Genomic DNA, 27,177 nt, shown 5'->3' with positions numbered 1-27,177 from the left:
GAGTTTTTAGTATTAAAAATTTTATTTTCGGGACAGTAATTGCAACTAGCTCATTTTACAACTTAGAAATGTTTCTGAGACAGTGTTGTCTTGTGCTAGCTCACCATAAAACTATATTAAATTATTTTATTGGTTGGCTATCGCAAAAGAATAAGGATATTTCAGTTCCTCCTAAAAGAACTTATAAAATTTTCCGATAGTCTTTGGGCTTGTGATGTGGAAGAAAAAAGTAAAGATAACTGTATGTAGTGCAAGCTGTTTCTGAAAAACTTGATATATTTTAGGTTTTATCTTTTTTAACATTCAAGTTGCAGGCAAGTGAAGCCCTAAGGAACACCAGCCATAGTTGCACAGCTGCTGATTTATTGCAAGCAAAGCAACAGATACTTTCACATCAGCAACAGCTAGAAGAGCAAGAAAGTCTGCTGAAGAATTATCAAAAAAAGAATGAAGAATTTGAAGTGCAGATTACATGTCTTCAAGACAAAATCACAATGTATGAAATGGTATGTTCCTTACTAAGAAAGATCTCTTTTCTAATCTCTTTTTTTCTTTCCAGGATTTTGTAGTTCCTTTGAAATATAAATGCCAAAGCACAGATTATGTGTGCTGCATATAATGCATACGAAGATTTTAAGTTTTTAAGACTGCTTCTCTTAACTAACACATAATATGTGTATAATTTCAAGCTGAAATTTTTATGTCAGTATTAAGTATCATGTTTTAAAAAATTGCAGAAATATTTACAACAAGTGATGAAATTATACTGTATATTAGAATGCCTTCATTAGATGACATTATTTTGTTAGGAAAAACAATGAAAAATAACCTGTTTGAACAATCTGTTCTGTCTTAAAGAAAGAATGAACTCTTTTCTTCATGTACTTTTTTAAATTATCCTTCATGGAAAACATCTTAAAAATACCTAAAAAAATTAAATGTCATCTAAAATGACAACAGACAAAGCTTTCAGTAGATTGTACCAAATATTTTTATTGAAGTATCAGAGCACAACTGGAAAAAATGGAAGTTTTGGGGGTTTTTTTGCCTTTTTTCTTTTTTTGGGGGGGCAGGGGGTGGGGATTGTCACTTATTCCAAAGGTACAGAAAACCTCCAAATGATGTAAAAAAATAATTTATATTTACTTTTTATAAATGATCACTAGCCTTGTAAAGAAAGGCATTGTGTTTAAATAGCTAAGTCTGTAAATGTTCTTATATGTTCAGATAATGAACTAAAAATGAGAACATGGTTTTGCTCATTTATTTTTTTTTAAAGGAAAAACACAAGAATGAGGGAGAAGATTTGAGTAAACAAGAAAAAGAAGCATTAGTTGAAGAACTGGAAGCAAAACTTGGAGAAGAAGAAAAAAAATCATTTCAGCTTACGGAAAAATTATCAGATGTCAGTAAATTACTTGAAGAATTGAAAGAACAGATTTCACTAAAGAACCAGGAGATAAGTAATATGAGAGTTGAACTTACAACCTACAAACAGAAAGAAAGACAATGTTCTGATGAAATAAAACAATTAATGGGAACTGTGGAAGAATTGCAGAAACGATGTTATAAAGACAGCCAGTCTGAAGCTGACATTGTGCAAAGAATGGAATTAGAAACACAAAGGAGACTGGCACAGCTTCAGGCTGAATTAGATGAAATGCATGGCCAGCAGATTGTACAAATGAAGCAAGAATTAATTAAGCAACATGCAATGGAAATAGAACAGCGTCTTTTGCAACAAAAAGTAGAATTGGAGAAAACTTCAAGTCTATGTTTGAATGAGAATATTAATAAAGATCAAATGCATTTAATGAATATTAAAATTAATGAATTGAATGTGAAATTGCAAGATGCTGACAACGAAAGGAAAAAAATAAAGCAAGAATTGTCACAACAGATGGAAGTTATTTCAGCAGAGAAGTCTCTTCAACAAACTAAAATTGAAGATCTTTTCCAAGAACTGAATTTTTCAAGAGAGCAGGTTCAAAGAGCCAAACAAACTATAGTGGATATGGAATGTAGATTAAATGAAGCTGAAAAATACCAGTTTGTGATTGAAGATTTAAAAACTCAGCTGGCTTCTGCCTCTGAATTTAGGAAGGAATTGGAATTAAAACATGATGCAGAAGTCACAAATTACAAAATAAAACTTGAAATGCTAGAAAGGGAGAAGGATGCAGTTTTGGACAGGATGGCAGAATCTCAAGAAGCAGAATTAGAGAGACTGAGAACAAAGCTTCTGTTTAGTCATGAAGAGGAACTTTCCAGACTTAAAGACGACTTACAAAAAGAGCACACAGTGAACATGGAAAGCCTTAAAGATAACTTGAATATGTACCATAAACAGCAGTTAGATGAGGTACAAAATGAAATGAGTCAAAAGATAGAAGCCATGCAATATGAAAAGGATAACTTAATCACAAAGCAAAATCAGTTGATATTAGAGATTTCAAACCTAAAAGATTTACAGCAGTCTATTGTAAATTCTAAATCTGAAGAAATGACACTTCAAATCCATGAGCTGCAGAATGAGATTGAAGTGCTTAGGCAAGAGGAAAAAGAAAAAGGTACCCTTGAACAAGAAATGCAAGAGCTGCAGCTTAAAACTGAGTTGATGCAGGAACAAATGAGAGAGAGGGAAGATAGCCTTCAAAAAAAATGTTCAGAACTTGAAACACAAAATAACCTTCTCAAGGGGGAAAACAAAACTCTGGAAGAGAAATTAAAAAGTATGTTGGTAAACTCTGAAGAAAATGTCATTTTTAACAACAGTAGTAGCTCTAAGTCAGAAATTTTGGACTTGGAAAAAAGAATAGAAAAGCTGATTACTGAAAATGAGCAACTTAAAAATCAAAACAGTCAACTCCAAGAGGATACTGAAAGGCAGAAGAGTGCCTTTTCATTTACTGAGAAAAAACTTGAAGCTAATTATAAAGAGCTGCAGAAAGAATGTGCAAGTCTTCTGAAGGCAAAAACTGAGATAGAAGAGAACAAGAATAAGCAGGAAGCTGAATATAAAAGCAAACTCAAAGCTTTGAATGAAAAACTTCACCATTTACAAAGCAGTAGACCTGTTTTATTTAAAACTAAAACTTCTGGTTTTGAAGGGAGTAAAGAAATCAAGGTGTTCAAGGCAGATGCATTTGAGGTTGGAGAAGTTGTTGAGAAAGGTGCGACAGAACTTATGGAAAAGCTTGAAGTTACCCAGCGTGAGAAACTGGAATTATCCTTGAGACTTTCCAATCTCTCTGAACAGTTGAAGTCAAAGCATAGTGAAATTTGTCATTTAAATGAAAAAGTTAAATCCTTGAAAGATGAGAAAGAACAAGTTCTAGCAAAATGTAAAGAACTAGAAGTCATAATTAGTCATACTCAGAGAGGAAATAGTAGTAGTGATGACCCTAAGACAAAATGTTCTAAAGCTCCAAAGAATGCTGCTCCAGCATCTGAAAATAGAAATAAAACCCCTGGTCCAAGGAATAAAGTTGATGAAGGAGTAAATGTAAGAGGAAATCTAGTTTCTGGTAAAGATATCAATCATGAGGTTACAAAAAGAAAGGAGGTTCAGCAAATGTTGAAACAGGAACAGCAGTCTTGTGTAGAACATTTGCATGGGGTTACAGACAGGCTGACAGATGAAACATCGTTAATAGCCATTACACAGAGTGAAAATAATATTCTTCAGCAGCAAGTGGATGCCTTAAAATCAGAACGGGTATGTTACATGAAGCAGTGTAGAAAATAATTTACCTATGAAAATTTGTAGGAGCTTGCACTTGGAAATTTGCATCATATTTTTGCTATTAGATGCTTTGAAGTACAGGTGAATGGTTGTGTGTGTGTGGCAGCGTGGCCAATGGTTGAAAGTGGTTACATGAATGACCAGAATGATAGCCATAGTCAATGTGTATGAAGATGCTATTTTTTAGTGAAAGAAATGCTCTTCCCTTACATTTCATTAAATCAGCAACAACAAAAGATAAGGAGAAGATGTCTAGAGCACTTCATACTTGGATATAGCATTTAACTTACTTAATTGAGGTGAAAACTTATTCAGGACAAAATTTTTTAATCTGATTAGCTTTTCAGTTCTCTAAGTACTCATTCAAACAATATGAAGAGATAATGAAACTCTTCTTCAGTAATCTTTTATCAAACTTGTAAAAAACTAATCTTTCATTATCAAAATTATTCTTTCTATGTGGTTACCACTTCTTAAGAAATGTCTGGATGTGAGCGTGAGAAATGTGTGAAGATACAGAAGTTATGCATATCGTGTGATTAACCAATCTCTATGTTTTGCTGAAGAAATTTTGCTTGTATTTTTTGGTATTGTAAATGAATTGCAGGTGGTATGGGAAGGATTGTTATTTGCGAATAGAAATAGCCAAGTACTGAATTACCAGTATTTAATTAGGTGCTGGCATCATAAATCTGGCTTTAAATTTATATATAGTGATGAAGTTGAATAGCATGCTGCAAGAAGTATGCAACTAAGTTTTTCTGTAGAAATAGATGTTAGCCAGTCTTGTACTAATTTTTTAGATTGATTTTTTTTCATGTTCTGAAAATCCACCTAACGGTGAACTAATACCACTGCTGCCTAATTTTATGTTGTGTTGTAGTTTGTTCATTTCCTAAGAAATAAATTCACAAGCAAAGCCACATTGGAAACAGTTGTGAGATTATAGAAAAGAGCTACAGCTGTAAAATGTATTTTATTTTTTTATGAGGATGTGGTAAGGGTCTTGCAATTTCCTGCCATAGAACTAAAAAATCATTGTGGTCCAGAGGTGTCTAAAAACCTTTTCAAACTTGAACTCTAAATAGTGCATTATTGGCATATCCTAAACATGTTTTTGCTTTAGCAATAACATCCCCAAAAGTGCAGACTAGAACTACAAGCCTTGGAAATCAGTATTTTTAAGGTCTGCTAATACTAAAGTCTTTTTTCCTGTATTTGGAGTGAACTTTCTTAACCTACTCTGTTGGTAGTGATATTGCTTTCACTTCATCGGGATAAAATTTGTTGGGTTTTTATTGCTGCAAAATAGGAATTGAAGCATATTGAGTTTTGTTGATTTTAGTTTGATTTTTATTTTAAGTTGAAGAAGCGTCATGCTATTTTTTTACAGTTCAGTTTTCCAAACTACGTATGTTTAAATTTACCTAATGCATACCATATCTGCAGCATTCCATTCAACATACTATTAATTTCAAAAATTCACAAAGACGGGACCTTTTTGTTTTCTTGTTTCTCACTCTTTGTAAAATGTGTCTTTTTATTCAAAGACTGATTTACAGCTACAGATGGAAGCACAGCGCATTTGCCTATCCCTGGTTTATTCAGCTCATGTAGACCAGGTTCGTGAGTACTTGAAAGCAGAAAAAGAGAGTGCACTTTGCAGTCTTAAAGAGGAGCTTGTACGTAGTCATCTACAAGACATGAATAATCTTAAAAAAATGCATCAGCTGGAGCTCCAGACCTTGAAAATTCGAAAAGCAGGTAACTTGACCAAAATTACGGGAGTGAAGCTCTTGATATGAAAAACAGTGACTTCAAAAGAAAACAAGCACAAGAGTTTGTGCATGTAGCTGTCCAATAAATTGGTTTTATAGAACATTTTGAAGTGTTTTTGTACCAAATTGTTTACCCATTACAAGTAGTCTATTACTCATGGCACTTAAAAAAAAAAAAAAGGTAATAGTAGTGTAAAAAAAAAAAAAAAAAGGAGGAATAGGAAGTGTTACAACTCATGTTTTGCTATGTTGTATTAGGTCAATTGTAAAGAACTATATAATAGATTCACCTATAAGGTTGTATTCTGTACTGAAATAATAAGCAAATGCATCAGCAAAATATTTTTGGGCTTGTTTCATTGAACACTCTTTGAATTGTTGCATTGACTTCCTGCCCACATTAGGTAAGCTTCTTTGCTACTACTTTTTGCCTCAGTGAGCTTTTATGTTATCATGATGGTTTTCTATCTCTACTTTTTCTGTCATCCCGTGATTTGCCCTTGTGTATATTTTTGGCATAAGTTCTTTGCCCTCCAGTGTGTTTCTGTAAAGTTTGATCTTGCTAGAGGTCACTAACACACAAAGTCATTTCTTATCACTTACTCCTCTTCAACATACAGTTCTATGTTAATAATTGAATCTGTCTGTATGATGGAACAAGAAAGAGGGGAACAAAAAACCTATGCCTCTCCAAGACCTGAAGAGGCAGCCTCACCGAGGCAGGAAATTAGGCCTTTAAATAGTTGTTGTGCATCTAGTGTTTAGAAATAATATGAATAATTTATATTCATAGATGATGAAGTCATATCTGCACAAAGACTTATAGAAAAGCTGAATGAAGCTGTAACTGAGGAATGTTCTAGGCTTGCTCAGGTAAGACTTACCAAAAAGCTGCCTTTAAAATGGAAATTTTGAAAAAGAAAAATCATGTATATGGTGAGTCATCATATTTTTCTACATAATTTTTAACAGGTTTTCTTTGCAGCTTTTCTCTTTGCACTGATCTCAAAATAGAGACTGCTAAACCTGATCTTCCAAAATAACTTTGCAAGAGTTTTGTTTTATGTCCTTGTCCAGAGAATTCTTTTGTCGTATCTTATCACGATGGTTTTCTATCCCTACTTTTTCTGTCATCCCATGATTTGCCCCTGTGTGTATTTTTGGCATAAGTTCTTTGCCCTCCAGTATGTTTCTGTAAAGTTTGATCTTTCTAGAAGTCACTAACACACAAAGTCATTTCTTATCACTTAGTCCTCTTGAGCATGCAGTTCTACAGTAATAATTGAACTATTAATCAATCAATCTTAATCTCCTATCTAATGTTTGTCTTTTATCTACTAGTTTGGAATTATTTTTTCCCTTTCTGTGTGTCGCTAGCTATATGTTTTTGATTTAACAGCAGTCTGATGTCACGCACATATTGACACTCTCATATCTGCAATAAGATAGTAATTTCTGTCTTAGCTGCAGCATATCTTTCAAAGACTTAAAAGTGTCTAAGAATCTAACAAAATTGCTGTCTATAGTGTTTCAATAACTAAATATTATAGTCAAAAATTGAAGCTTATTTTTAGTCTGTATTCTAGCATCAGCCAGCAATAATACTATTTTGCCATATCTTTTTTTTTTAGAGTACTAGTAATCAATGGCCCTTACAGGTACTTTTTGACCATCAGTAAAGTTACTTCTTGAACTTATTTCTGGGTAGATTAAGCTACTTCTATCATTCATTATAAGCCATGGTTTTCCAATCTTAAATACTTCAGATGGTTGGTTTTGGTGTTTTGGTTTCTTTTGCTTCTTTGCTGGACTTTCAACACCTTTTTGGGAAGGTGGATAGCAGCACTTTTTTTACTTCAGAGCCAACATAGGAGAGATTAAGCAGGACTCCATGATAGCTCACAGAAAGTAGCAGCTGAATGAGAGTCTTTGGCATTAGTTGTTTCACAGCTGGGAAGATCTGTATGATGCCATGTTGAGCTTTTGGAGAAATTATGGTTTTACTTTTGTAAGTTGAATTTGGTGTCTGTTAAGTCCAAAATCTTTAAATAAAGAATCCCACTTATTCTGAGCAGTCCTTTCCATTTATCTTCAAAAATCAGATGGATAAATCTGTTTGACTACTCGTCGTAACTATGGCAACTATTCTGATGGCCATGTAGCACTAACAAACATGAGGCATTCTGTTTATGACTTGCTTGTGTTTTCTTATGCCATCCCATTTTATCTTATTTGTTCAATACTTAAGAACAAGTTGAATTGTAATGTCTAAAAAGATACAAATTTCTGCCATAGGGAATCCTTCTTCCAAGTAAAATTGTAGTTAATGAGAATGAGACATTTACAATGTAAATTTGCTTTCAGCATTAATGAAGGAGGCCTTTCGCTGCAAGATTTTAATACTTGGCAGTTCCAAATTAATTAACGATTCCAAAATACACGTATTTGTGCTTTAGCTGAAAAGTCTTTCCATACCTGTTTCTTTTATCAGGAGTTTTAGATTGTCTAGGTTCTTATGACTCAACATCTATGCCATCATTTCCATAGAAGATAATACTCACAAAATACTACTTTCCTGCCACTATTTTTCGTGCTTTCTTTGTGAATTGTGTTTGATAAGTTAATAAAAAATTCTTAACCTTTTTTCTTTGTTTCATTTGTTGTGCAGGTTTTGTGTGACAAGCAGAATGAACATTCTTCAGCTGCTTTAGAAGTTGGTGATAGGGAACAGCATATTTTCTGTAGACCTGCTGCTGTGAAAGAAAACCTGAGTGTAGAATTACCAATACACAGAGGTCAAGCTCAAGGTAATGACATTATGCTATCATGCTGTTTAAAAAAAATAAATACTGATTTCAAGTATTTCAGACTGGCAAGTGTGCCGTTAGTTGTTCAGGTGCTAATTAATGTGCCTAAATAGCTGCTTTAGAGAGTTCCTCACTATTCTGAACCACTTTCATTATGGCTATTTTCTTGCGCTGTTTTCTTTATAGTGGAAATTGGTGAAAAATGTGTTTTGGTTTGGTTTGCTTTTTTTCCCCTCCTCCTTTTGTAGAAGAAGCTAGCAGCTCTACAAAAAAATCATACATATCAATACTGTATAAAAATGCATCCAAAATTTGGAAGGGGCGTCACTTGTTTCAATAATATGTAATGTTTATCAGATAATTCTTCAGTGGAGAACTCGTAATCAATTCACTGTATTAAAATGTTTGATTTCTGTTTTAAGTCCCTGCTGGTTATCTGTGTAATTTAGCTGTGCAAGAACTGGATGCACTTCTACACAAGATAATGGAAGAATACAGTAGGCTGAAAGCACTTCAAACACAGCTGATGAAGGATTGTAAACAGGTAAACTTTTTATAGCATATATGAGTATTTGAATTTTATCTGTTCCATGATTTCCCTCTGGATGAGCGAAGAACGTGTTTGAAATTGTGTTTATGTTCCTGGTTGAGAGGCAGAGCAAGGCAAGGATTTGATAAAATGGAGAAAGCTGCTACCCATGTCACAGAATCGTGGAATGGCTGAGGTTAGAAGGCACCTCTGGAGTTCATCTAATCCAACCCCTTGCACAAAGCAGCATCAGCTAGAGGAGATTGCCCAGGACTCTGTCCAGCTTAATTTTTAATATCTCCAACGATGTAGACTCCACAAGCCTGGTGGGCAACCTTGTCTTCTTCAAGCTACATATTCCCAGCTCTCTCAGCCTCTCCTTGTAAGACAAGTGCTCCAAGCCCCTGCTCTTCTTTGTGACCCACTGCTGGACTCATGCCAAAATGTCCGTTTCTCTCTTACACTGGGAGTGCAACACTGGACCCAGCAGTCTAGATGTGTCTCACCAGTGCTGAGTACAGGGGAAGGATCACCTCCCTCGACCTGATGGCTAACACTCTTCCTAATTCTGCCCAAGAGGCTGTTGGACTTTTGTCATAATGGCACACTGCAGGTTCCTGTTCAACTTAGTGCCCACCAAGGCCCCCAAGTCTTTCTCTGCAAAGCTGCTTTCCAGCTGGTCAGTCTTCTGCATGTACTGGTGCACAGGGCTATTCCTCTCTAGGTTGCAGGACTTGGCATTTGCCTTTGTTGAACTTCATGAGGCTCCTCTCAGTCCATTTGTCTGGCCTGTTGAGGTCTCTTGAAACAGCAGCACAACCATCTGGTGTATCCCAGTTTTGTACAGTCTGCAAACCTGCTGAGGGTGCATGCTTGTCCCATTATCCAGGACACTAATGAAAAGGTTAAACATGTTGGCTCTGGTATCGACCCATTAGCTACACCACTATTTATTGGCTTCTAGCTGGACTTGCCACCAATCACAACATTTTGAGCTCATCAGTTCAGCCAGTTTTCAGTTGGCCTCACCAACCCCATTATCCATCTGTTTGTCTATGGGCATGTAATAGGAGGTGGTGCCAAAAGATTGGTCAGGTATGATTTCCTCTTCATAAATCCATGCTAAATGGAGTATCTTCTCACCTTCATGTGTTTGGAAAGGGTTTCCAGGATTATTTGCTCTGTCATTTTCCCAGAGATCAAAGTGAGGTTGACTTGCCTGTAGTTCCTCAAATCTTCCTTCTTTCTCTTCTTGAAGGTAGGAGTGCTGTTATGTAGTCCTCAGAAACCTCCCTCAATCACCATGACCTTTGAAAGATAATTGAGAATGGCCTCGTAATAACGTGGACCAGCTCCTTCAGCACTCCTTGGTGTATCCCATCAGGCACCACAAATTGTTCATGTCCAGTTTGTTCCCTAATGTGATCCTCCTCCATCAAGGTTGTCTTCCTTGCTCCAAACTTTTACACTCGCCTCAGGGGCCTGGGATTCCCAAAGACAAATTTTATCAGTAAACTTGGAGTTAAGTACTTCCATGTATTAAATAAGGTACAGTAACAAATTATGTCTAGAGATGGTTGAAGGTCATGTGTATTGATGGGTATACATGTACAAAAAATATCTGTATGTGAAAACTGCATTTTGGGCTTCAGGGGCGTGTCAGTGTCTTTCTCTCCTCCTTGGAGAGGAAGTGTAGTGCTCCTGGAGTCAGAGGAATTATGACTTAACAGTTTGTATCCAGAGAGAGGAGTTTGAGATTTACAGTGGACATTCTGCACAGGCTGATCAACTAGCTATAAATGTATACTTGGTCATTCAGGCTGTAAAATGAAACACATTGTTACACTGTACACTCTCTTATGCATTGGCCACCAATCTTTCTTGTGTTTATAATTACAGTTAGTATTTTTGCATTATTGCTAGACAAATTATTGTAATTTGTATTTACTTGATTATTTTTTAGGTCAAAGAACCATGTCCATCTTCTTCAGAAAGGACAAAAGGAGAGGAACCTAGCCATCTGGAAACAAGAAAGGAGTGTCTGCAGACCCCTTCACAGGGTCTAATGGGTAAAAAGATGCATATGCTGGTTTTAATACATGTATATTCAGAGAGAGAGAGAAGACAATGACTTTAAATTTTAACTGATTTATAGCTTACTACCTCTTGAAGCACGTAAGAAATTTTTTCAGATTTTGCAGTATGATACTCTGATTTTCTTAAATCTCTAAAATATTTCAGAATTATATTCTGTGAAACAGTTTTTGTTCAGTCTTTTTCAGTTTTTCACAGTTAAAATTCTGTTACCCATATCAAATACAGTTTTGCAAAATGGAAGATTAAGTGATAATTAGTTCTTATGGAAAAGTAGTTGATATGATACCAGAAGAAATTTTTAGCTACAGTAATTATTCAGTCCATCACTGCTAGTAAGTTTGGAGGGAGTTAATTTAATGTAATTTATTTTCCCCCCAAATAACGTACATATAGATCCTACAATTCAAGAATACTGTTTGAAGGAGATAGGGAACCTTAAAACACAACTTGAAGAACAACATGCTCAAGAACTGGAACACCTGAGGTCCTATTTCCAACAGCAGCTGAAAGAAAGTGAAGAGAGGTACACTACAGAGATTGTCCATCTGCAGGATAAGCTTCAGAATGCTGGGGTATCCTCTGACCACACGAGGTATTAATCCGTTCTTTAATGCTTATAACTTTGTGCTGCGCACAAAAAGAAGTGTTTCAAATAATCATTCGTGTAAAGCTATGTGCTTTACTTAAATTTGAGAAATTCTTTATAAACACATTATTCTTACGTTGTTTTGTTCCTGCAAGAGTTGAGTGTTACGAAGAAATGACATAACATTGCAAACTAAGTAGGGCAGCATTTAGAATTTATTATGTTTTTATAGTTAATAGAGGAAGATATGAGAATTGGAATGATGTGTAAATGTCATTTCATATATATGAGCTTTTTGGCAGTAATTTCAAAACTTCCAACTCAACAGACAACTTTTAACCCTTGAAACTCCAGGCAATGTACATTACATCTAAAGACACCTCATGTAGAAATAGTTGCATGAAATTGATGATTTTCTGGAATGATACGTAGCAAGAAAGTTTATGGCAGAGCTGAGGTCCACTTGACACATTCTGGCTTTCACCAAGTCATGGGCTGTGGGATGTACTCATCAGCCTCTTCCTGGCCCTGACCATTGTGGCCATTGAAACCTGAAAGAGGTGCAAGTGTCTTGGGAGGATCCTGACAGCTGTGGAGCCTCCTGTTCCTTGATTCACTGTCTCCTTGAATGTGTTGAAGGGTGCTTTTGTGCCCTATTCAATGTCATCTCTGGTTTCCTGTTCTTCCATTGTTGACCCTCATATTCCTTCCTTATGTTTCATTTACTGTACTACAAATCCACTCAGTTTCTCTACATTTTTCTTTTATCTGAATCTCCCTTCTGTGAGAGAGAACTGTGAGAGTTTGTTAATCAGAGCAGTGCCCAACTGTAAAAGTGAAATGGGTAGACACAGTGGCAATAGGAAATGCTACTAAGGAGGGGGGAAAATTGTCTAGATGTTTCTAGAAATTGTTAAATATTTGATATACTTACCACAGTACTCTCTTAAAAAGCAAAAGGACTGTTAAGAGAAATCCTTAGAAGTTGAGAGAAATGAAGATAAAAGTATTTTCCTTCAACCACGACCCATCAGAACCCGAACAGCTGTTTTGCCCTTATTGTTTGATCACAGCCTTTTCTCAGCCATCTGTGTTTTTCTAACTTTTAAACAGTTTTCCTTTCATTCCTTAAAATATGTTTCTAGTCTTGGAAGTGGCAAGTAAAATAATGAATTTTTTTTCCTAATTTGAATTAATACTTGTATATACTTGTTTTGAGGTGAGTAAGAGGTCCAACGTCTGAAAATGTTCATGCATCTGTAAGGCTGAGGCTGTAGTTTTGTATCATTGTTTTTGCATTATCTGCCTTATAGAATCAGTACATATTTATTAGCCTGAGCTCAGTTTTAAGGGACTGTATGGCTTCTTAAGTACTTTTTAATCCTTTTAAAAAAAAGTACAAGCTATGAGCATTTTCAAAATGCAGTTTGTGAAACTGTATACTTCTGTTTGTGTGTTGGCCAGGACAAGTTATATATATTCATATATGATTTCTAAATTATTTTTAAATAGGTACTTAGTGTTCTGAATTCATTCATGATAAGTATTCAGCTAAAATACTCAAAACTCATTTTACATGTGTTAAATAAGCATTTATAGCAATTATTGATATTTATAAGCTAAGAGTAGAGAAAAAATTTCCCATGAAGAGTTGCATTCTTTTTAGCTTTAATACCTGAAGTTCAGGTTTTAAACATTAAAATTAAATTGGAGTTTTACAGGAAAAGTTCCTAGATCAGTATATAAATTGGTTTCTAATAATGTAGTATGGAGGTCTGTCTCATTACATCTTAAGCCTGAAGAGAAGATGAGTGTCTTTCAATGGGGTAGTCAGTAACCTGTTGAATGATCTGTTTCCACACCTGGTTTGTTGCTGCATCTTTTAAACTAAGCTCTAAGTAGAAGTGTAGCTGTGGCCAAGCGTGGGAATTTTGGGGGGACAGTTTCATCTGGTTGTATATCCTATTGCAACATCAGAAAGGGGGGGGGATTTAAAAAAAAGGAAATCAGTTGCCACTGTTCATTCATCAAATCAAGCATGAATGCTAAGAATAATGGGTTGCTTTTTGTAGTTAAAAATGTCACAAGTTTTATAAAATTACTGTTACTGTTCTGGAGTCCATTTCAGGATTATCTAAACCAGCTCTCAGATTTGAGCAAAAGAAAAGCTTCATGATCTCTGTAAAACCTTAGTGTAGTTAAGATTGTAAGTCTCACAGACAATAAACTTACCTTCTCACTATTCATTTTGTACCCTGTCTTTTACCAAGGTATTCATTTCTGTGTGGTAGCAGATCACAAATTGTAGAGGAGAAATTTATTTTTTTAGCTAGTTTGATACTGTATCTTAGCCTTTTGGCAGTGTATTTTTGTTAAGTCTTTTTCAATATGTAGTTAAAGGGGAGCTAGAGTTTTGGTGGTGTGTGGTGTTATTTTGGTTTTTACTGATTTACAGCACTCTGAATATATAGAGCAGTTCTGTTGGCGAAGACAGTCTCTGAATATATTTCAGCATGTTGTTATCTAAATATAAAATGAATCATATTAGATTGCTTACTATTCTTATGTTTATGCCTCGTCTATATAGCACAAGAAAGCAAGCAAGCAGTGCATGTGTTGCTACACATCAATTTAAAAGAACAAAAATAAATATAACCATTTTCTAGGTTTTTTTATGGCTTCATACACATAGCCATTCTGGTTTCTCTCATATCCGTATGATTCAAACAGGTGCTTTTGTCTTCATCTTATTGTGTAGTTATTGAGCACAAAGTATTCTCAGGTAGCTTTAAAAGTAAGTTGTTTGTGAGGTCCTTGGCAAAACTGGTGTTAAGGTGTATTACGCTGAGAAGAAGAGCTAGCATTTGGAAGGCAGATGAATTACAAAGTCAAGTGTATGAAATTAATGGCATGGGAAAAGATGTGTCCTGAAGAAAATATTTGCAGTTATTTGTCTTTGAATATATATAATATAGATATTCATATAATGCATATTTGAATAGAGGAAAAATAATGTCTATTGAAATATTGATTTCCACACTGCGCACACACACCCCCTTTTCTACCTTTTTAGTGTATCCACAGGTTCAGAAATAAAGCTAAAAGACGTCTTCAGGAAAGAAGACGCTGAAAATTTTCATCAGCAAAAAACAGATGAAGCACTGGAGGTATCATATAGCTCACTTGACAGCTAATATACATATGGTCAATATAATTGATATGCTTTGGGTTCTAAGATGAAATTGAAATATGGACTAATATTAGGTAGTATTAAAGTAATTATTATCTTAGTATTATGCTATGCTATTAGACAGTCCATGTTAGAGGAAGATTTAAATTTTGCTGAAAAACATTTCTGGAAATTATGAGCAATAAAACTTGCTTTATTGGTCCTGGTTTAAATTATATTTTTTATTTTTTTATTTTTCTCTGAAACAAGACATTTGGGTTGGGCTGCTTCTTACTAAAGTTGAAGAAAATTAGTGTTCAAATTCTGGGATTTCTTGAGGAGTCTTTAAAATATTGTGACTTTTCTTTAAATACTAGTTATGAAAGAAGAGTGATTTAAGTGAAATCCTAGTACTTTTGAAGTATAGACTGCACAGTTTAGGAGAAATTTTGAAAAAATAATACCAAAGATCTTAGAAACCAAATGCAAATGGAAGAGACCCCATACATTCCTCCCCTAGTACTGCTGGAAACCTAGCTTAAAAATTCTGCATTTTGAAAAATAGCGATGCTGTTTTGTACTGTGATGCTGTGCTTTCTCACCTGTTTTCTCTGCATTTGACCATTTAAAAAGTGTTGGAAGAAGAGTTGTTGTATTAATTTTGAAGCAGAAACAAGGCAAAGTCTTTTGCCTAGTTTATGTTGTGGTACAAAATCATGTGATTTGCATGAAATGAAGATAATCTAATTGAGGGGAAAAATCTCTGTCAGATTCTAAAACTTCTAAAATTAATGAAATAAAAGCCCCAATATATGATCTGAGATTTCATCATTTTTTACAGCTTGCTAGTGAAACTGAAATGCAGAATGATCTGGATGTTGTTCAATTGCTAGAAAAACAGTACCAAGAAAGATTAGAAGAAGAAATAGCAAAGGTACTATTTTTATTTTGTTACTTTAAAATATGTTTTAAAAATGCTGTCATTTTCACTTGCCATTTCTAACAATTCAGACAGTTACAATACTGTATGCCAACTTTTGTTTGATTTATTTACAAGGAATTGTTTCATTCGGATTCTGAACGGGAAAGTCTTAAAAAAAAAAAAGTTCTGAAAAGTTTTGGGGTTTTTTATTTGTCTGTCCTATTCTTAACTCATAATTTCTGTTCATGTGGGGGGTGGTGGTGGTGGTTTGCTTTAAAACGTCAAAGAAAATAGACAACATGCACCCATGCTTGACACTAGAATTTATTTAGAAAATCCAGAGGCTTAGAGAGTGGATTTCTTGACACTTTAGGCTTAACAGCGGGTCAGTTCAAAAGATTTTGCACTTAAGTTTCACACTATTTTCTGATCATATTTTGTGCATTTTAATATATTGTGTAAAATGCACACTCTTTATTTGGATCTGGTGACTTTCTCTAAAACATGAGAAGTAAAATTAAGATTTTATAGGTAGAGTATATTAAATTGTGTGTGGATTTAGTTACTTTTTGACTTTCAAAAAAGTTTTCACTTCTTTGCACAATGAAAAATTATCTCTGCTTTCATTATATCATGGCATAAATAAAATTAACATAAATGAAAAATTTGAAAAAATAAAGAAATACTTCTTTAAAGGATTTGCAGTCAGAGTTAAGAAGAATGTTATAGCCAGCGCTGGGTGATGACATTAATTTAAGTAATCCACATCTCTGGACTAAAAGTTCAATTTCTCTCATCTGCTGCTAAGAAAACCCTTCTTAATGGAAAAGCGAAGTACACGATTGGCTAGTGTCTTGTTAAGAGCAGTTTAAGTTCAAAAGACAAACTCACATTTTCTGGAAAGTAAGAGTTAGGCGTTTTCTTTTCAAGTGTAACACTTCTCTATTTCTTACACTATTTTTTTCACACTTTTTGTAGCTTATGCTATAAATGGCTGTGTTTTAAATCTAGAAAAGAACTGCTCATGTGATTGGAAAAGGGATTTGTTTGTGTTAGAAGGGGATACTTGGCAATACAGAAGTTACTAGCCTGTTGTAACTGCAACTGCAGCTACAAATGCCAGTAGAAGTTTCTTTCTGGTCAAGTAAAATTCCTGTGATGAGTATCAAGCACATGGCACTGCTGTCTTTATACAGCCCAAAATTCCATGTCAGTGAAACCTTTACAAAGGATGCTTGGTTAGATAGAGGAAGCTTAGCACAGGTGCACTTATGTCAGTATGCCAGGACTTTTTAAAGTTGCCTTATAGAATTTTTTTTGAAAAGAGCTGGACAATTCTGTGCTAAAAAATATATTTTAACTGAAAATAGCATCATAGTTTATTAAACTACCTTAAATACAGCATGTCTGTATTTTAAGACGTGACTGTTGATGAGATTGGCAAGATGTCTCTGTTCTTTTACATTTATGTTTTCCTCTGGGGGGGGGGAAATCATAGTTCAGAACTCTTAGTACTTATATTATTGATGGTCAGCAATGAGATTTCTTCAGAAATAGGAGATGCTGTAAAGCATAAACTAATACAGACTTTTCTTTCTTATGCAGGTAATTGTGTCAATGAGTGTAGCATTTGCCAAACAGACTGAATTGTCAAGGATTGCTAGGCTGAAGGAAGAAGTAGTACAAACACAGATTGTACATCAACAGGGAATGCATTTTGAAATTAAAAAGCAATGTAGTGAAGAAGAGGTTGACAACCCTCTTAGAAAAGCAACAGAAAAAGGCAGTAAGCATGAAGAAGAATTGAAATCACTTTGCAAGGAACTCAGTGAAGAGTCTGGTGAGATCAATTCACTTGGAGAACAGCTTCATTCTAATAGCAAGTCTGGTTGCATATTAGGACAGACCCCACAGGAATCGGTGATTTCTGAAGAATTTTTTTCACATGTCAAAGGGCTTACAGTGGAAGAGGCACCGGTAAGTGGGGGCAGGGGGGGAAGGCAGTATGTAACACCATATCAACCATATCTGAATAATCTTTCCAATGGATTTACAGTTCATTTCAATGAGAAAAGTACAAAGAAAGAAGTTAAGATGAAAATTCCATTTAAATATTTCCCTTTCAAAGGGGTAACAGTTTTAGACCTAAATTATGTACCCTTATTTTCTGTGTTCTGCCTGACTGTCATAGCATTATGCTATGCTGTGAGGAAAGGAATATGACACTGGTTACATGAAAATTAGATTATTCCATTTCATGGATAAAACTGTATTGCAGGCAATAAATTGTATAAAGACTTTTTGTAAGCTGGGTTATATTCTGGTATTTATGCAAGGAACACGTTAAAAATAATGCTTAAAGAGTTTGAGTCCCTTGTGATAAAGGATATCAGCTGAACATAAAAATTATAAAAGTAATGTGTAAAATATATATTTGGCATTTCACAAGAATGGGGTGGGGACAAGGTGGAATAAATATGGTAAAAAGCAGTCATAAATTTTGACTCACAATTTCATCCTAAGTTTTAAAATTTTTTTTTATTAAATTTCGCATTAGTTGAAGCAAAAATTACACTTTCAAATTTGTGTAACAGTTAAACATTCTGATCTTGTTTTATCTTGATCGCGAATAAACTGTAATATTCCTGTTTTGTATGGTACTGCTCTCTCAAACTTCTGTTGTTGTACACACACTCATACACAAGTGTATGTGCCACTGTATTTTCTGTTGAGATCCCCACCAGCTACAACGCATAAGCATTGACACTGTTCACAGTTACTTTAAAAAACTTGTATTTTAAATGGAGAATAATTCTAAGTCTAGACCTTCCAAGAAGCAGGCAACAACATAATGCTTTCGTGATAGCTACTTTAATTTGTGAAAGTATTTTCTAAAATTTATTAAATGTTTACTAGAAACTGTCACTGAACATAAAATGCTAAAATAGTTTCAATATTTCAGCGCTACAGTGAGATGATGGCATCAGACACAGAAACATCAAGTCAGCTGTTGTTATATGAGGAACGTTTGGAAGACATGCGACAGGAGCTAGTACGGCAATATCAGGAACATGAGCAGGCAACAGAATTGTTGAAACAAGGGCACATGCAGCAAATGGAACGTCAAAAAGAAAATCAAGAGCAACTCTTAGCAGAGCTTGAGAGTCTTAAAGTGCAATTAGCTGAGGTAACATGGAGTTTGGCTCAATGAGTTAACATGGGTTAACAAAGGGACATCACCAGGCAGATTTATATTTATTTATACTTGTATCTCTAATATATATTGAGACACGCACATATTTACTATATGTGTGCATACACACCCATGTGCACACACACATATATCTATTTGTGTGTGTATATATACAAACACATATATGCCTATATGTAGAAAAGGCATATTTCTTTAATCAAAGCTCAGTCAGTGATGGATCAATCTAGACTTCTGTATACCTGGAGAAAACCTGCAGTGCTGCACAGCAGCCAGAAGAGTGAGTAAGTGAGCCCAGATTCATTGTAAACCATGCCACCTTCCAGATACATGGCCCTGTGCATGATGTAGGCTAGCATCCATTTACATCAATGAAGCCACCAGCCATAGCTAGAAATACCATAGAATTCTTCATTTTATCTCATCCCCACTTGAGGTCAGAACTTGAACAGTATCAGTGGCTTTCTGCAACAACTTCCTGCCTTTTTTTTTTTTTTTTTCTTGTAATCGTAGGAGATTAAGTCCTTACTGACTGTTAGAATGAAACAGAATCAGTGGGGTTTGGTGGGAAACACCACTGTTTCTTTGCCTTTTTAAACTTAACTTGCTGTCACTCTGTATCTATTCAAAGTCTATAGTAGGTATGCTAACGAAACTCATTAATTTATCTTAATAATTAAGTCTTCAAAAGTCATGTCACTTATAGACTTGTCTTCAAGGATTCCTTCCCTTGAAAGATAAAGTAAACAGAATCCAGAAGAATTTGTCTTGCTCTGATTTAATTTCAACAATGAAACATTACAGAAATTCACATGGAAATTGTAACCAGTGAATTCTAAAATTCTTTGATTTCACTGTGGAGTGGAGCTTTAGGTTCCTTCAGACCTTATCCAAACCTGGTTGTGTTCTGTTTAAGTTTGGGTTCAAGAAGCTGGGGAATCTAGAGAGTCAGTCACTTGTATCCTAGGTGTCTTTTCCAGCAATGTCAGGTGTCCGTTTCTCCTAGCTGCTTTGTAGATGTCTTTCTATCATTTATCCTGATAATCTTTCAATATATACATTCTTTCTCCTTTTATCTCTTTGTCAATTTGCAACTGCATCTTTCATCAGGGGTTGCAAATTCCTGAAACAGATAAACATTAATTAGAATTTATGCTGCTGTTTTTTCCTCAGTTTTTAATGCCAAGGATATTTATCCATAAGAACCATATAGGAACATGTGCATTGTGTTTAAGCCATGAACACTTCTAGCTCTTCTAAAAGAGAGTGTGTGTAGGTTTTTTATAAAAAGAACTTACTGTCATCTTTATTCTTGTGCAAAACATGTACTATAGCATGTAATATCCAGAAATTCCATCCAGTTTACATTGTGACCACTGTGTTCCATGAAGAGCATAAAACTTGTATAAAATCTTAAAGGTGTAAGATACCGAAAGTACTTATTAGCTGTATTCCATTGTAGAAGGTTTTAAATGTCTTTGTAACCATTTAAAGAGGTGGACTGAAATTTCTTTGTGCAAAATACGTAAAAAATTAGAAGTGGCAGGACTCACTAATACTCAGAAGCTTAAAAAACTGTGTGTGCTTCTATAACACTTCTTTCTTAGCGTGTCTCAATGGAGAATGACAGCCTGGTTGCAGAGAGAGAGAGAATCCTTTTAGAAGAACTGGAATCATTAAAACAACATTCTGTGCCCAGAAAAGAGAGGCTCTTTTGTGAGCTACAAAACAGCGGCACACAAACAGAGGTAAATATGGACTTTGACTTTCTTGGCAGCTGTGGCATGTAAAACCAGTAAAATTCCTTTTTGCTGCTACTCTTTTTATGTAGTATATTTTCCTAAAAGATGTTGGGTATTGCTTGAACAGAGCAGGTTTAAGAATCAAGAGGTGGTACTGTTAGACAGAGTTTTTTACTTTGGGTAAGCAGAAGCTAGTTTAACAGCGTGAAGGTGGGGATTATTACTATAGCTATTTGCTCAGGTGAACTCACATTTTCATATTGCTATAGCAACACCAACAGAAAGCACAAGGGCTGTTTAATCAGCGTAACGAAGTCCTTTCTAATAGGCCCTGCCTTGAATTTCCTGTTTTGATTTACATTGTAACTTTTCACGTACGAGGAGTATTTCTTGTTTTGTAATTTGGTGCCGAAGTTTTATTAACAAAACACAACTTATTTAGGTTTTAGATTTCACGTTATACTGCATATAAGAAGAATATGTTGATTCTGGCATGACAGGATTTCTGTCCTTTTTGTCTTCTCTCCCTCTGCAAAAACTTACGCAGAATGAAAATCAAAACCAAAATGATGTGAGAGAGCAGATCTTTGAGGATGAAGATGGAGGAAGAAAGCCTGATGAAACATCTTCAGCTCTTCTTTCTAAAGAAAGGTGCTTAGAACTGTTAAGAAAACATCATTTTTTTTTAGAAAACGTTGAGAATCATGTTCTTGTTAAATTATATTTATAAGCTTTATCCTGACTGATGATAATGGCATTTTTTATTCTAGATAGCCATATTTCTAATTTACACACTTTAGATTAAACAATGTCTTATTTTTTATAAAGCCTAATGATGTAATGGCATAGAGGATGAGACAAATCTTAACATATTTTACTATCTCTTTCATATTACATATAGAATCATATACATCATTTATACACATGTGCTTTTGTATACCCATTGTATGTACATATATGAAATAAGTTTATATGAGTTATTTGCTAATACCTTTTGACTGTTCTGTAACTTTTTGATCTGTGTAGGCAATCTTTTTAATTGTCACTTTGAGAAAAGAGTAAGTTTATAATGAATACCAGGCAAATGTAGACCTCTGTTTTGAAAGAATAACTAGATAAAATACCAAGATAAAAGTACAAATATTGATAAACAGTTTGACTTCTTACATATTTTGTAAAAAGAACTGACTTCTAACCCAAATGTGCTTTTAATATTTGTGTATATGATGTGGGTTTTAGTCTTAAAGAAATCTTAATTTTACTGTTCCAACTGCAAATCTTTCCTGGTTGTGAGGGTGTATAAGGGGAAAAAAACACTTTGAAAGCAGGGGAAAATGAAAGGACTGATTAGTTTCTATCCTGCAGGCATGTTTTTCAGAAGGCTAATGAGAAACTCATGAAGATTCTTTTAGAAGTTGTGAAGACAACTGTGGCCATGGAGGAGACAATTGGTCGCCATGTTCTCGGATTACTGGATCGGTCTGGGAAAGTCCAGCCTTCCAAACCAGCTGGATGGGACGCAGAGACAGAGGAGTCAGTAAAACCCTGTATCCATGTGGGGTATGAAAAAGGTACTGCTTGTATGGTTTTCTATTTCATAGCAAGTAGCATTTGCATAACTTTATTATATATTTAAATAAGCTTAGTTTTGAAATTTGTAATTAAAAATAGACACTTTTTTTAAAAACTATTTGTTATTTGAATGCATATGACATCTCTGCTTAAGAGACGTTTCAGGAGTTGCCTGGGTCATGCCCCAAACCAGTTATGACTCTTATCTATGGTCCTGTTGTAAAGCCTGCAACAGAATGGGAAAGTGATTGAGACATACAAAAATAAATACATTCCTGTTGAAGGAGGTGAAGAGAAAGAGAATGAAACATAGCTCTGTGGCATCTTGCACCAACTTTACACCTTCCTGCGTACATATGGGGAAGGGGAGCTGGTGTCAAAGGCCGTATCTCTACCAGTCCACTAAATGTACTTAGGGACGCTGCTGGTCATTCTGGCCAGCTGTCTTGGGGCAGCCTGTATATATGCTTGTGGACTTCCTTAGCCTGCTAAAGAGGATGGTTGCATGCAAACAGCCTTTTGGAAACAGTTCCAGGAACTTTCTAACTGCCAAGCCTTGCCCATCAGCTGTTTGGAGGAGTGCTAGTTGGCACAAGCCTAAAGGAGCATTTTAACGTTGTAGTTAATTGCTTGCTAGTGTTTTAAGAACTCTCCCAGGCTGTGTTTAATTTCCTGTGATTGTACTAGGATAGCGTCCGTCCATTTCTCTCTTGGGCAAGAATAGGCACTTTATCATGTTGCCATTTAGCATAAGGATGTGTACATTCATCCTGGGTCTTATGGGGAGGCAATGTGCAACAGATCAGTTCAGCCTAAAACACATTATACATCTGATTTTGGCTGGAATTTTAACTACTGTGAATGAGAAAAAGAACTGGAAGTCAAATACTACATTTCATTATTAAGAAAGAATCTACTACAGAGTAATAATACAAATGGTAAATGAAGATGAACTTTACCTCTTTCATTCAAAATGTAGATTATTAAATATTACTGATTCCCTTTGGCTTTAAATACAGGTCACATTAAGCCTTGGGGCGAGTTAAGAAGGGTTGTATGACTTGCAGCACTATGACATCTCTCTCAGTTGATTACTCAAAAGGTTATCTGTGGTGAAATGTGTACAGCTGCAGTCTTAAGATTCTTGAATTTTTCAAATAAAAGCACTTTTATGCCTGTCTATTACTGCTGTTCCATTAAAAAACCTCATAACTTTTGTTTTCTGCACATTTCTCTGTATTTAATCGTGAGGAAAATTATTTTTTGAAAACTCAGACTTTTGAGGCTTTGCCTTTTTCCCCAAATTTTAGATTGGATAACTAAGCTTCTGGCCTTAATTTTTGATACTTGTCCAGGAGACCTTAAAGACTGAGAACATCTGCTGCTATAATTGAAGGAATCACTTCTTTCAAAATGGAGTATTCTTGCACTTTACTTTGGGGTGGGAAATTAATCGAGTTTGCTTATGTTAAAGCAGTTCAAAGTATCTTCAACCACTGGCGAGTATTTTCCATGCAGTCTCCTAGCCAAACAGTAAAAGGAGCAATCACCAGGCTCAAAGTTGACTACCACCTCCTTTTGTATCCTTAGGTAGTCTTAAATTTTATGTAAACTGCATCTTAAATAAGTTTTCTATATTAAACCCAGCAATTTCTAAATATTCTTTGTATTCTTTGTGTTCTCTTTGTATAGTCTGAGATGTGTAAAAAGCATTGGGGTTTTCACAACATACATTGCCCAAAGGAATAAAAATGTGTTCTGGTTATGTAGGTAGCGATCACAGGCTGTCACAGTTACATGTATTACCTAGTGCATTTGCTGAACCTAGTTCATAGTTACATCATGCTGTCACGACCCAGACTGGACAGACCAGGGAGTCGTGTTTAATTCGAAATTCCCTCGGGCTAAATTAAGGTGAAACGACACCAAAGGATCAGTTAAAGATTTTATTCATGACAGAAGCAAATGGAACTGGGGAGGTGTGGTAGTAGGTGGCAGGGTTTCTCACAGCAGGAATTGGCATAAGACTACTTCTGCAAACCGTGTAACCCAGGGTAACCATATACATCAATTCAGGGAATAAGGAGATCCCTCCCATTGAGTCACGAGGTTCGGAGCAGACCCCCTTGCTTTCCAGACTCCTCCGCAGAGAAGGGTCTAGGGATGGCTGGATCCACTCTTAGTCCCAGACTTGGTCAATGGTTTTGTGTCTTAAAAGGATGAGGTGTAGGGATTGTGGAAAAGGAAAAGGAAAGAGAGAAGAATACAGAGAGAGAAAAAGGAAGAGAGAAAGATTTCACTGGTCCTGGGTCCAGCGTTGGTCCAGTCAGCCAAAGGTCCAGTCCCAGTGGGCTCGCACACCCGGGGCTTCAGTTGGTGTCCTTTTATCATCCTTGCCCCTCCTTCGGGCAGGCACCTGAACTCGTCAGGTTAATGAGCAGTTTGTGGAGTAACTTCTTCCCTGCAGACAGGGCCACTGTTTGATCTTTGTATCAGAACAGCTTATCAGAACAGGGAGCTGCGCACCCTCCAGCACGCCCTCCCCCTCCTGTTGCTGATGTCTGAGCTGATGGGCTTTTCACCTTGGTTCCTTGCTGTGCAGGGTTTGTCTTTAAGCAGAACTTGCCCCACCACAATGTTTGAGACATTAACTCTTTCAGTCTCTCACACATGCCTATTGTCAGAACATGTACTGTTGCTTATCTCCTTCATTCTCATTTGCTGAGACTATTGCTCCCTTTTCTCAGACAGTAAATGCATAACTATGTACAAAGCGCTGGTACGTGATTGTTGCTCTTCACTACTCTCATATGTGCTTGCTCTGCACAGGCATGTACAATGCACAATACATGCATTTGCTTTTTGCCTGTGCTGCACAGCAATATGTATACTTACATTTGTCACTAATTATTGCCATTAACAATTCTTAATATGGATTACTTGCATTACATATATGTAGAAAAATATAGTTAAAAGAGTAGCTTTATTTGGTGTTTTAGGTGGGTATAATACAGACTTACATCTAGCTTTCATAATACTACTGTTTAAATGCACAACAGGCCCTGTAATTGGAGTGTATTGTTAATTTCTTGTGAAGTTTTCTGGTGAAAGTGTACTCTCTTAAATATAAGAGAACTGTATTCTATTCCACTAGCAGTGAAGGTTGACTGTTTTAACTATTGTGTTTGCTATTAGTGTATTTTGAGGGGGCATGTAAGGGTTCACTCTTCTGCAACAAAGCAATTTGCCTGTTATTGTAATGCCCCCCATTGGTATAGAGCTGTTCACGTGCCAGTTGCTTATTCTGTTATTCTTTTTTGCACGTTTCATTACATTCAGAAATAATTATGAAAGGAGGAGAAACCAAAGAAAAGAGTGAGGATTAAAGAAGACCCAAGCTTACAGTGGCTATAATGGGTGAATGTATACTTTGTAATGTATCTCTGAGGTTGTATTCACAGTTCTCTTTTTTTCCTTTCAAAATGGTACAACAGCATCCTTGCTGTGTACATAGTTCTGCCACTGGGGTCAGACAGCCATAGTAGCAGTTGTACTGTTTCTTCAGCTGAAGTATTTGATCCTTCTTCAAATGGAATTAGATGACAAATTCTGTTACTGTTTTCAGCAACAGGACTGTTGTTCATTTCCTATACTTCCACTGAATGGCCTGAGAGGACATAACTTTTAAATTTTTTTTTCCCCCATTGTTTTCTGGAATTAAGAAATAGGTAGACACTACTTTTATATTTTAACCTGTTCATGTTATTGTATTTTCTAATACCTAGCCAAATAGATCTTCCTTTTTAATTCTGTAGAAAATTTGTAGGAATAAATTTGTACCAATAAAAATCTAATAATAAAATAGAAAATATAATGTGTTTAATAAAGCAAATTCTCTCTGACCTTCTGAATGTAATCCGTATTTATTGACAAGCAAAACTCAGCTTACTGGTTTTGCTGAGTTTCAGCATTTTAAAAAGCTGAATCATTAAGGTGACATACTTATAGCCATAACCTGATTTATAGAGCATACGGAGGTTTATCTGGGACCTTGCCTAGGTTATTGGCTAACACAGGATTTTATTTCTAGCAGAGTAAGTAAAGTTCAAATTTCAGTCATAAAACGTATCATTGGAAGTGAACAGCATTTGTGCAAAGTAATCTGGTGAGTTAATTACATCTGGAGGTTTGGGCCAGGAATCATCGTGACAGAGACAGCAGTCTTTGCTGTTCTCTTCCCTCAGGTTGTACCTTGGGTAGAGGGACTGCATAATGCAGGTTGCTCTGGAAAAGCCTGTGTGGTTATGGCATTCCTTGAACATTAAACCTTCTTACATACTTTCTGAGCTCCTTGTGTCTGAACAGTGTACCAGGAACAAGGTAGTAAATAGCTTTAGACACTGAACTGCCATAAAACTGATTTTTTTGTTTTCAACTTGTAACCCCTAACCTTAATTCCGCAGTGGAATCCCAGGATTGAACTGAGATGCTTGCTCTACATGTTGCAAAATATGTATTGCTTCCTAAATGTCAGTTAGCAGCTCATAAACAACTTCTGTATCTGAAACTTCTAAGTAAGCACTGTATAATTAAGCACTTTTCTTAAGATTTAGTGGGCCATGACATCTGAAGTGCTGAACTGCAAGCTTCGTGGCAAGCAAACAATATGAAACTTTGCTGGGTTTTTTTTGTTGTTACAAGGAGAGAATTTACACAAGGAGATGACATTTTTACTTGGGCCAGTTATATTCTATTTATTACCTTGTGTCGACTGAAAAAAAAAGGGGGGGGGGGGAACAGAGAATTTTATTTTAGTTCTGTTGGGGTGGGAGATTGAGCAGCATTATAAGGATTAGTAAAATGGGAGTTAGGCATTCAACTGCCAGGGGGTTATTAAGACTTGAGAACATTCCTGTTTCTTGCTTCTACCACTGAAAATCTTCTGGAAATATGCGGTATTAAGACCATTTTGGGGGGAAAAAGATGCAGAGATTCTCACTTCGCAGTTAGGAGGATTTA

General features: G+C 35.6%; 1 protein-coding gene across 8 annotated transcripts in view; it reads left to right on the top strand.

Moving 5' to 3' along the window:
* Positions 1-27,177, top strand: part of AKAP9 (A-kinase anchoring protein 9) — a 123,932-nt gene that overhangs the window by 47,965 nt on the left and 48,790 nt on the right. For 6 of the 8 annotated variants that reach the window (XM_069775294.1, XM_069775284.1, XM_069775260.1 and 3 more), the window contains 15 exons: positions 309-506; positions 1,280-3,718; positions 5,296-5,509; positions 6,317-6,396; positions 8,192-8,330; positions 8,753-8,874; positions 10,823-10,928; positions 11,350-11,548; positions 14,616-14,709; positions 15,553-15,645; positions 17,239-17,610; positions 18,596-18,820; positions 20,452-20,592; positions 21,134-21,237; positions 21,952-22,157. In XM_069775294.1, the coding sequence (XP_069631395.1) occupies positions 309-506; positions 1,280-3,718; positions 5,296-5,509; positions 6,317-6,396; positions 8,192-8,330; positions 8,753-8,874; positions 10,823-10,928; positions 11,350-11,548; positions 14,616-14,709; positions 15,553-15,645; positions 17,239-17,610; positions 18,596-18,820; positions 20,452-20,592; positions 21,134-21,237; positions 21,952-22,157 (4,732 nt within the window). The remainder of the gene's footprint in view (positions 1-308; positions 507-1,279; positions 3,719-5,295; positions 5,510-6,316; positions 6,397-8,191; positions 8,331-8,752; positions 8,875-10,822; positions 10,929-11,349; positions 11,549-14,615; positions 14,710-15,552; positions 15,646-17,238; positions 17,611-18,595; positions 18,821-20,451; positions 20,593-21,133; positions 21,238-21,951; positions 22,158-27,177) is intronic. The other 2 variants (XM_069775266.1, XM_069775242.1) reach the window with 1 other exon arrangement.

This window comes from Haliaeetus albicilla, chromosome 2 (assembly GCF_947461875.1).
Source record: "Haliaeetus albicilla chromosome 2, bHalAlb1.1, whole genome shotgun sequence".
NCBI lineage: Eukaryota > Metazoa > Chordata > Aves > Accipitriformes > Accipitridae > Haliaeetus > Haliaeetus albicilla.
This window is presented reverse-complemented; position numbering and strand designations above follow the sequence as displayed.